Source organism: Odontomachus brunneus, unplaced genomic scaffold, assembly GCF_010583005.1.
Source record: "Odontomachus brunneus isolate Ranch 3 - 2012 unplaced genomic scaffold, Obru_v1 Obru_scaffold_073, whole genome shotgun sequence".
NCBI classification, from domain to species: Eukaryota; Metazoa; Arthropoda; class Insecta; order Hymenoptera; family Formicidae; genus Odontomachus; species Odontomachus brunneus.
Window position 1 is genome coordinate 120,697 of NW_022639523.1, and position 12,182 is coordinate 132,878.

General features: G+C 44.2%; 1 protein-coding gene across 8 annotated transcripts in view; it reads right to left on the bottom strand.

Annotated features, from left to right (window-relative positions):
• The window catches only part of LOC116847105 (ETS-like protein pointed), a 132,195-nt gene that overhangs the window by 16,509 nt on the left and 103,504 nt on the right, over nt 1-12,182 (bottom strand). For 7 of the 8 annotated variants that reach the window (XM_032821736.1, XM_032821738.1, XM_032821737.1 and 4 more), the window contains one exon: nt 11,195-11,437. The exons of the other annotated variant lie outside the window; for it this stretch is intronic. In XM_032821736.1, coding sequence (XP_032677627.1) covers nt 11,195-11,437 — 243 coding nt within the window. The remainder of the gene's footprint in view (nt 1-11,194; nt 11,438-12,182) is intronic. 8 annotated transcript variants of the gene reach the window in all.

A 12,182-nucleotide genomic window follows, 5' to 3' on the forward strand; every position in this document is an offset into this window, starting at 1 on the left:
CCTCCTCCTCCTCCTCCTCCTCCTCCTCCTCCTCCTTCGGTTGGCCGCATCAATTTTCTTTCCTTCCCGCTCGCTCAGCTGCACGCGGCGGGCGTTTAATCGTTCTCAGGTGCCCCTCTCGAACGTGCTCGCCGCGCTTCCTTCTATAATCGGATTAGAATTTGATTCTACGGATAACTGCTAATTACACACTCCGGCCTCGGTTCTATAACGCGAGTTGTACTTAATTCTCGAGATGCCCCTCAATTATACACTGCGTTTTCTTTCAAATTGAATTCAATGAATCCCTCAATCGCACACTCTGCTATCTTCCGAAGTCGACACTTAGTCCTTGTAACGTCCCACTATCGTGTTTAGTTCCACGATCGGGATCGACTTCAATTCCCAAGAGCTCTGTCCGAGTTGAATTATTCAATCCACGCTCGGGTCCACAATCAAAGTTAATTTCCCAGGTGTCCCTCCATTATTCACCATGCACATTTCCATAATCAAAATTCAGCTCCCCTTAATTACCCACTACGCTCGGTCCCACAATCAAAGTTCCATTAGCTTCTTCAGCTGTCCTTCGGTTACTCACTTTTCTTGCAGCATTATCCTTCGTTTAGACTCACTGCTACTCTACCTATCAAGATTCAATCACCAGGTTCGTACTTGCCGAGCTATCGCTCGATTATCCACTGTGTCTATCTCACACATATGAACAATCGGTGAATTCACAATATGCGATGTGGATATCTCACACAGAGCATGAAATCCCGAAGGAATATGCGAATATATATATATATATATATATATATATATATATATATATATATATCGTTGATCCGCTCAGCACACGCTCCTTTTCTCACTCCGGCGACGTTACCAACGTACGTCAGACGTACTGTCGAGTAGACGCACTCGCGGCAGATTACTCTCGCATGCACACTCGCTGCTCTCCACTTGACGCGAGCGCGCGTGTCACTGTGACGAAGCGCCGTACCGTTTCCGCTCTCCGGTCCTCCTCGACGGCCGCTCGCTCGCCCGACCGACCGACCGACGTACGTGCGTCCCTTCCGTTCCACTCCCCGCACCCTTTCATCCTCCATCGCATTTTCCTGCCCCTTCGCCCTCCACGCCGGCTCGCGTTGCCTAGTCGCAGTTCTACGTTTCGTACGACTCCCCGTGTCGCATTGGTGCCGCACGATGGAGGTGGAAGGTGGGAGTTCACGAGCCAGCCGAGTGGGGTATTCTTCAGGTAGTGGGGAAAGAGAGATAGGAAACTCTCGCCGGCATGGAGGAGGGGGAGAAGAGGGAGACGTTGGAAGCAGCAGAGAGAGGAAGGGAGATCGCCAAACGCCCCCTCGAAGCTTCAACCACCTGCTGCCACCGTCGTTGCCCCGTCGTCTTCGTCGCGTCGACGAACGATGCTGGTATATGATCGTATGCGTGGGTTTCCTTGTGTACTCGACACCTCTCTCTCTCTCTAGTTATGATCGATAGTGCGCTAGACACTTGGTCTGAAGGAAACGTAGCTGGATTCTTTTAGTAGATATGGACGTTTCTCTTCCTTTCGTTGACTTATCTAGTTCAGATATCGCTGATATCGTAGGTATTAGAGTTAATTAGATAAGTTGACAAGCCATAGGGTTTAATATTTAGCAAAAGGGAATTTCTCAAATCTAAATCCCGAGCTGTGACAAGAAGGTGTCGGGGACAAATGAGGCGGGGACTGAATGAGGAGATTCTTAGAACAATTAATCCCACATGTCTTCTGCGGCTTTGATTGTTACGTTGAGATCGTCAATTTGGAAAACGGCGAATAATACAAATGCGTGACAAGCGGCCAATTAGTTGTGATGTATTAATTCGCGACGGTAGGTGAAGCGTAATACACCTCATCCACGCAATGAAGGTCGATGTGAACATCGCGAATTACTATAACGCATGCTAATTAATTACGCACCGCTGCGAAAGGGCATAATGACAACGATGTTACCTCGTTATTACGTTCCTTTCTCCGTTAGTCTCGTCGATTAGAGCGAGATAATGTAACTGTGATGTACGGATAATTAGTCCGAGTGATGTTAATAACAGCTGTCGAAACACGGTAAACGTGATATCGATACGCTTGCCACACTCAGAGAAAAAGACATGATGACGGCAACTGTACGATATCCTGTATACACAAAATTAATGTACATAGTTTATTAAATTAATATTGTAACAATAATATAGTTTAATAAACGAGCGAATTAACATATATAACATATTAGCATATATATATATATATATATATATATAACTCTGCATACACAATTCTTATGATTGTCGCCCCTATAATTGCTATTACCATGTTCCGAGTTCCGAGCTCAGAATAAAATCGTTCTGCTGAGGTCTCATCGCAACTCGCGATCATCCGACCCAACTATATCGTATCTCGAGTAAAGAGATAGATTCACACGCGAGTTACTCGCTAAACGAGAAGTTTAGATGTGTCTTAACGCCACACGCTTCATTACGCTAGATTACTCGATTCCTAAAGATCGCTAGATCGTGTAGTAGTAGTAAAAATGTACGCACGTACGACGACGAAGAGTCGAGAAGGACCTAGCCTATTTTTGAGAGGGGGCTGTAACCGGCGCGGGGAGGAGGAGGAGGAGGAGGAGGAGCAGGGGGAGGAAGGAGGAGGAGGAGGAGGAGAGCAGACCGGATGTTGAGAGGCGAGGCAACGGGGGTTTCTCTGTGTTCGGCGGACAGGCTCGCACGTGATGCAGAGGGGACCGGAAGCGCTCACTCCCCTTCGCCTCGTGCCTCTCTCTTTCTCTCTTTCTCTCTCTTTCTCTCTGTTCGTATAGCCCAGCGGCAATAGTAATGGGACTTATACGAGGGCCGCACAATAAGAACGCGCGCTTTTACCGTTTACGCTCGACGCCGCCCGCCGTCCGTCAGCGCGTACGTCGCTATTTTCTATTCGAGCTAGGATCTAATTGATCCTAGCCGTGCACATCGCGACCGCACCTTCCTGCGATCCTGCCTTCTTCCACGCGACAAGGGACACGTGTCGTTTTTTTCCTCTTCTTTACTCTCTTTTGAAAGAAGAGCGTTAGGAATCGTCTTGGACGATTCCTGTAACCGTCTCCGCAAAATTAAATACATGTTATATCATGAATATCATGTTATATCATGAATTTTTTGACGTTCATGATATTTAATTTCAAACATAAAATTGTCTGTACGTACATATTAAAAATATAATTCTGAAAATTCAATATTTCTCTGTTTATTTTGAAAATATAAAAATTATTATCAAGTATTCAACTTATCCAAGTTATCGAATTACAAACGTATACTCTAATTAAGTCCTCACGGCGAGACTGGGACGTTTTTTTCTTATCGTTCGTGAAAATATGTAGCGAGCTCGTTGCGACAAGAATCGGTATAACGTATACTCTCGACATGGCGAACTAGTCACACAAGACTATCTGGTTCTCTCCTCCACATCTGTGCGATTCTCCTTCTCAATCGAGACTCACTCTCCAAGTGAGCAACAATGCGCGGCAAAGCGGTTCCGCGAGGAGGGTGCATTTACGGGTGCATTAAGGGAGGAGTACTCGAGGACATTATAAAACTATCTTGCCGTCTCGGAGTATTGGGGTAGGTTCCCTTCCCTCCCTTTCCTTTTACTAGAGCCCTGCCCCGACTTCCGGTTGTAACGTGAGCTCCGAATATCGCTCCAGCTCCTTTTTTCTCTCGTCCCCCTCCGCATCTTTTCTCTCCTTTTTCTTCTCGTTTTTACGCTCGTTCCTTTCATCGCTCCTCGATACTTTACCTCTTTCATAATTTCACGTTTTTACGTTCGTAATTAAAAGAAATATATTATTACGGCAGCTGACGCGTTCTATTTTTTATCCAGGTGGAAAATTAATGAACGTACGATTAAGAATCTTCGAGAAAACACAGCGCGTCTGCGGCAAACGATTCGACTTTACACGCGCGTACATCGCGTGAGAAATAAATTACTTCAAATACATCGAAGACGATGAACTTTTACTTATCTTCCCGTCTCATCTACCCGCACTTGGATGCGAGCACTTACGATGATCAGTCATCGAAACGCAACTAATTACGGCTGCTTCTCCACTGACACAGTACAGTGGTACAGTTTGTACTGGCGATCGCGTTCGCGATACTCGTAAGCGTAGTAACGCATTGAGCTCTCTAAAAACTGGAACCCTGCGAGAGACAGAGAGGTTCCGAAACACTTACGCCATTCGTAGGAGAAACATACTTTTCCATTTCCGGCCGTTCGTGTATTTATCTTACGTTCATCATGGCGTGTGCGTACGAAAACCTTGACGATAACCACGACGATGACGAGACGGCGACGACGACGACGACGACGACGACGACGACGACGACGACGACGACGAGAAGGAGGACGATACGCACGAATGGGAAAGAAAGGACGAAAAAGCACATACATACGACGCTCGCGCGTTTATACACATTCACATAGACACGCCACACGGTCGTGTCACGAGTTCTGAATGAGCAAGAGGCTTTGTAGACCCTCGAGGCGCTGTACGAACTATGAATGAACGAGTGAATGAATACAACCTGTGCCAACTACCCCTCCAAGCCCTTTTGCCTGCGGCCCTCCGGCGCGTACCTTTCTTCTGTTCGTTTCGTCCCTACGAGACTCTACGTCTAGCTCTAGTCGTTCTTTATATCTCGTTTGCTCCGCCGTTTACTGATCCCGCGGTAGCGCAACGGGTGACGCGTATTCGCGCGACACCCCGTATATCGCGGATCTCCCGCGGCGGCGCGGGAGATCGCGTGGCTCTCTACCTCGTTCGCACCTTCCAGCGGTGTTCCGTTTCGGAGTGTGTTATTACGGGTTTATTGCGGTTTTATTGTGGCGCAAATGTTAAGTCTCTCGCGGAATACGTAACTATAGTTACGTATCAGATACGCAAGCGGGCACAATTTGCGGGATATTTCGATCTCGGTACAAGAACGACCGCAGTGGCGAGTCGGGGTACGTAAGATGGCGGTCGGAGGAAATATTAAATAGGAACGATTTCTATGAAATTCAATTCGAAATTGGAGCAAATTTCGATGCACCCATTATACTCGATATACTGAGAGGAAAAATATTTGAAAATAGTAAAAGTGTAGAAAAAAAATGAAGCAATTCGCGAAGAACATTAGAAATATATGTGCGAGAAGACGAAGCTCTTGGAATTACGATCAAAGGAAACTCATGTCGATGAATAAATGTTGATAGAGAAGTAATTACTATTGTTGATGCGATGCGTTCGATCGCATTTTCTGTAATCTCTAAATTTCTTCAAGTGGAATTTCATATAAAACAAACGAAAAGTCACATTTTCACTCGAAGCGACAATAAAAATATTGCCACTTGAAATCGCAAGGATGAAGGTGTCACTCAAGCTCAGAGTGGATTCTGACTCCATACGAGTGAATGTTTCAATTGAATTCTAATGAATACGTTCCTGTGACGGTGGAGTACAACATGAAATTCACTCTTCAATTTCCAGTGAAAGTATTCACTCGACAATTCCGAGTGAAGAATCACTCGAATTCTCACTGCTCACTCGATTTTTCGAGCGAAAGTTTACTCCGAGAAACTTGGAGACAGTAACAATTACTTAAAAAAATAAACAATTATTGATCACTTTTGCCGCGTTTCTTCTCTCATTCCTTGATTAGAAATTGATCCCTACTGTTAAAATGTATCTGTGCTATCGCGGATCTTCGACGCGATCAGTGGAGCTCTTCTAGATTGGACATTTTTCCAATCCGTTTAGTATAATTTCGAGAATGTAGCCGGCGCGATAGTAGCGCGTGCTCTATCCATGAAGACAAGCGCGGCTTGTCGCGTATTCACTGCTTCGTGTCACGTATCGCGTCGCACGTGCACAGATCCACAAACACGCGTTCGCGCGCGCCCATGTGCGCGTACATATTATGCATAAATTAACGAGCTGCACGGAGACGAAACGGGCGAGGGAGGGATTGAATCCCCGTGCGCAAAAGCCGATGTGGTTTACTGACACGAGGCCAAAAAAGGAGCGTCCGTGACGCGATTGATGGCGTTTATGGAAAAGAAAAGGTTAGTCAATCGCGCCGGCGAATACAATGATTATTTGTTAAGCAACCCCCTCGCGTCGTCATAACGCGACGAGATATATTGATGGCGACGGCGACATCGCGATAGATACGCGGGGCATTCTGATCGGCATTCTGTTTCTCTCCTTCTCTCTCTCTCTCTCTCTCTCTCTGTCTGTCTGTCTCTCCTCCCTTCTACATTATCTTTGTATATACGTTTTTTCGATCGTTAATTCGATAAGAGAGGCCCCGACTACTCGAAATTCTTCACACGCAGAAAATCTGTCTGAAAAAGGACATGGGAGATTTTATCCTCTACTACAATGGTGTCGTCGAGGAAAATTATGAAAATGTCTCGTTATCGAATTGTACATTACATGAATTGAAATAAGTTTCCAGAAGTTTGAAGTTTGATACAAAGCAAGCCTAATCACACATTGGTAAAATTAGATATACCACTGTATTTCCGTCGTATTGCGCGTCCGAAGTTTAATGCAGTTCAGAGTTGATCCGTTCTCTTTTCCAATAACGCGAAGAAAAACTGCAAGATACTGAGGGATATTATAAGAATATTAGGTCGGATTAAAAAAAAGCGCACTCATGCAACTGTGAAATTTTGCAAATTGAAATTTTTCGGGGGATTATGATGCACTTGGAGCGCTGATCCATTTTGCTAACGGCGCGTAGGGAATTTACGAACCGTACAGACTAGATTCTAAATAACAGCGCGCGGTACGTGGTCGGTTCCGACACGAGGAGGTCGAAAGCGAGGATAAGCGAGAGTCGAACCAGAGACCTCGAAGAGCTGTGATACATAACGTAACAGTGCTTCAGCAAGCAGAAATAATGAGTCTATTATACGGCCGTCTGTGTTGGTCGCTTTGTAACGACGCGTCCATCGGACGTGTACGCAGGACGGTGCGGGTTGAGTCTCTTCAGAGAACACCCGAGTCGCATGAGCGAGTATCAGTCAGCGGTTGTCACAGGCCTTCTCACTCTTAAATCTGCCTTTGACATCGTATCTAACTCTAACGCGATCGTCAAGCTGCTCTTAGCTGCGAACCCCTCTCCTTGATTCCGTAGACTTCATCTACACTCTCAATCTTCCAAAAAAATATCAGAGAGGCAATATAATTAATATAATAAAAATACGCGTGCATATTTCGCCAATCATACATCTCGTTTCAATTTTATACATTCCTGAATTAAAATTGAGATCACTCTTTTAATTTATCTTCGTAATCTTGCATATAAGGTAAGAAAGTACCTTGACGCGAGTAGCTGAACATTTTTATTGTTTTCATCTCTAAATATTTCAACATAGAATATATATGTATATTTATCTCCTATGTTGAAATTTGAAATATTTGTATTTAAAGGCCAAAACAATAATGTTCAGGATTAGAGATACATTGAGAAAAAAAAGTACGTAAAATATAATAAATATTTATTTGATGAGTACCACTAATATTTAGTCAAATCTATATTTTTTATTTAAATCGAATAAACAATTCATGAAAAATTAAGATTTTAAGAAGATGTATGTTTGAAGCATATTTTATATCAGTACAAGTATGTCATTGGTGTACTCACCGAATAAATATCTATTATTTTTTAGATATTTTTTCAGTGTATGTGTCCGGATATTGTGGTACTAGCCTTATTGCACGATTGAGGTCTTATCCTCAAAGTCGTCGTACACGATAAATTTATTTAAGTTGAACTCGCTAATTAAAAAGGGAAAAAAAATCAGATACTCTTCGTCTGGTGAGAGCTCTCGTTAGCTAATCTTCAGTCAGTTCCACCGGCGCGCCCGCGTTTCATTCTATCCTCCGCGCAGACGAGAGTGATCGAAATCGGCGAGGGATACGCGAGCACATTCATTAGCACATAACGTACACCCCCCGCACGCCCGCCGCACATACATACGTACGTTCGTACGCGCTCGCTACATCGAAGTAGACACACGAATGGCGTGAGCCGGCGCGGGCGAATCGTCTCTATTGTCCGCGGCGGAGCGTGTAGAGGGCCCCGCGAGACTTTCCCTCGTTCACCCACGGTCACTGCTGCGGTGACGTAAGGCCCCTCGCTAGGTAATTGTTACCTATGCTACGAAGACTCGCTTTATAATGTTCTCCGCTTCGCTCCGCACCGCTCCATTCCATTCTATTCTATTCCATCCCGTTCTATTGCGCGTGCCTCCAGTCTGACATCAACGCACTCGATTGCACGATGCACGCGTGTACGCGGCGCACGGATTACGGAACGATACCGCGGGGCCAGATAATCGGATAATCTCTTCTCGTTGTGATAGGAACCGTCCGCGAGCGAAATTTCAGCCTCGACTTGCCACGGCGGCGCAGCCGCGACTTCGCTCTTCAAGTTTTGTCATTTTTTTTTGTTTATCTCAATAAAATATCTGAAGTGGACGAGCGTTTTCGATTGAATTCACGACGAACGTCGTTGCTCGCACAATCGCAAATATATATATATATATATATATATCCCTATTTTTGCGGAATTGCCAGTGTTCAAGATTGCCCGTTTTTACCAATGTCGATGAAACTTTAGAGTTTAAACTTTGAGAGTTTAAACTTTATTCAAACATAGACTTAAACTCACAGGTTAAGGTTTAATCCCAGAACATATCAAAAACATCAAAAAGTTACATAAATCCTAAGCATGGATAAATTTTATCCAGCGCATTTTCATTTTTACTTTCGGAAAAGTGATCGAAATTTAATGCTCTTTCTTTTAATCGATATAAAAAATATCGAGGAATATAAATCTATTAATGTTTTTGTCATTCAGTAGAGCTGCAAAAAGTTAATAATGAAAAAACAAAACACATGTTTTCGAGAACGTTTGAAAAGTTGATTCGGGTAAATTTGATCCATGTTTAAGGTTTTAGGTTCAATCGACATTGGCAGAAACGTGCATATGTCTGACATCTCTGTTCAGATTTCGATAATTAACAGTAGGGTCTAGACGCGAGAGAAGCGATCTCTTTCGATAATAGTGCGTCGGTGTATATATTGTGAAAAACGTGCTCTCGGGAGAGAGTCGATTCGTCATGCAAAGATCTCACACAACAGATAGACACGATGATATGACGAAAGTAAATCGGTCAAAGCCAGATAAACGATCGAATATTAAAGACTGGACGTAAACTGGGTCAGTTATGCCTCGGCGTATCGCGCCGAGTTGTTGTGCAAAAATCCTCACACGTCACACGAGGCGCAACGGGGAAATTTTACACGCTCCTTGCGCCAGCGTTAGCATTGATATTTTCACTCGGTGTGGCTCGTTCGTAAAGGAATTAAAGACGGGTTTCCGTTTACCGAGCAGCACGATTTCTAGCTCGACAGCATACGTTAGCCAAACGTACGCTGACGAGATTCGTTAACTGCACGCTCGTTACTACACGTTCGATCTAATTTCGAAGAAGATCTCATTCTACCTACACGTGATATCCTCGCCACGGCTTCGACAGCGTCCGCGATTTATGAATCGCGACGGAAAAGCCGCGGTCAAAACGATCGCACGAGGCTTTCTGAATGGATCGAGCTGAAAAATGAGTTTGAACGCGAGTAGCTTGCGTCATCCCCGATGTTATCTGCAAACCATTACACATGGTTGTGGGATAGCTTGTTCATTTGTTACTTGACTGCAAAGATACTGCCGCGATAGATATCTCGGAGCGTTCTCCGAGCTTTCGAGAGAGCGTGCTGAGAAGAAAGGAGCGAGTTTCCCAGGTTGAATGATACTTTCGTGAATAAAACACGATGAACGTGCGGAAAAAACAGTGCTGAATAAATCTAAAAAAAAAAGAAGGAAATGCACTCGATATCAAGAATACTAATATCAAGATATGTATCGACATAACGATAATGCTGTATTAGAATTAATTAATATTTCGGATTTTCAAATTTTAATTTTAAGCAATATCGAAGATACACAGCGCGAGCGTTCTGACGAAAGAGATCATTTTCCTCGAGCGAATTTCGCTATAAAGTACAGTTCAGCCCTTCGACGAGACGTCTAATTGCCGCGCGACTCTAACGAGACATATCGCAATTCCGAGAGAGAGAGAGAGAGAGAGAGAGAGAGAGAGAGGGGGGGAGAGAGAGAGAGAGGGAGAGAGAGAGACAGTTGACGATTCGATTTCTAGACGGCACGTAAGTACACGCGTCGGTGAAATCGCGACTTGTCGCTGACGGTGCGCGGCCGGTACTACGACGATGACGAAGAAACGTTAAATGAGAAACGAACGGTGACGATAATGAGAGGTTTGTGTTTGCAACACGTGCAAACGCGTCGGCCTGAGAGATGTTATCAGCCACCCTGACGTAACAATGAGAAACTCCTCCACCGAGTCGCAACGCTTTCGTTCGTACTTGCAATCGGGGAAATAAATAAACCGGCTTGTCGCGTAATTTAGTAGTACCTTGCGTATGCACGCACGGAGTTATCGGTATCGAGGAGGAGGAGGAAGAGAAGGAAAGCCCCGGGGTGTGAGGAAGTAATAGCGAAGCTCATTGCTTATCTGTCCCCCTCGTTATACATGAAGTCGCTTTCTCTCTATGGACGCTTATCCAGCTTTATAGCTGGCGAGCAATTTCTAACCCTTTCCACCGTTGGTAATTCTCCTTCCTTTTTTTATATTTCAAAAGTACCTTTACGCAAATACTGCTGATTGTTTGAGCGAATTAGACATCAATGAGGAAATTTTTCAACGCGAATTTCTCTGGAATTTCTCTATCAGCCGATACTTTGTAACGAACGAGGAATCTTAAAAACAAACCTGTTTTATCTGAAATTTGGATACTAAAAGGAAAATTAAAGGGATTGATAACGATTTGGATGTACAATTCGCTTGCTAACCTGACGTTGATTTCGTTTATCGTTGGAGGTGTCGCGCGATGATACGTTTCGGGGATTTAATTCAGTTCAATTTGCGGAATCGGGAGGAAAGAGGCACGGGGATGCCGAAATTGTCCGTTCAGTACCTGCACCTGTGTGTAGCCCGAGAGTAATCCCTCGCCCGACAAGCGGAGGAATGGAGTGAAAATGGACTTACCATCGTTATGATACTGTCTCGATGGCAGAGACACCGAAGAGGGTTGTTGCATACCGCTCGGAGGAGGACCGGAGGAGTTGTTCGAGGCGGCAGAACCGGCGGGCGTCGGTGGGTTTTTATGTTCCGATGCTGCTACTTGATGGCCACCCTGGTATCCCAAAAAATCACCTAAATCTGGCACGCATACGCTTTCATACAAGTTCGCCGGCACGTTCTCCAGAGAGGCCTTCGCTGCGTCGACATCTAAATGTAAAACGGAATAAATCCTCAACCGGGTTGATCCTCTGTTGTTCGCATGCCTTTGAGATTGCGCGCGCTCGTCCCCCACTTCCGCACCCCTACCGAATTTACAGAGAACGTTGCGTCCCGTTTAAAATCGCGCCGTTCAAGCCACGGGTCTTCGAGCAACGTCGAGGTCGAATTGCTGACATGACGGTATTAATGAAACGTCTGATATTCGCGACGGAAACGTCCCGTGTACTCGCGAATAAGTTTCCTAAGCTAGAGCCAACCGACGTTGAAGTTTGAGAGATTAAAAATGATTAAATGCGCAGTCTGCTTGACTGACGTGAAAAAAAACATTTTTGCTATTAAAAAATAATTTTTACGGACGGAAAGCACAACATACAAAGTGTTGAGAATACGATATTTTTAAATGCCGGAAAAATATGTTATTATCATAAAAATATTCATATCTCTTCAAAGATATGAATGTCTGTCACAGTGTTTAAGTAAAATGATAACATTATTGAAATTCAAGACTTTAAAAAAGATTCTCTTTTCAAAAATTACATATCGTTGTTCACATATGAAACGATAATTGTTTGAATCCAAATTGCCGTTTTTTACCAAAGTAAAACAATAATTACATACGTATATTTTTTGCAAAGGTTTACCTATTCTTCTCTAAAGTGACGGTCGACTCGTTAGCTAAACGAGGACGTCGTCGAAGACGACGTACGCAAAAAAAAAAAAAAAAAAAAAAAAA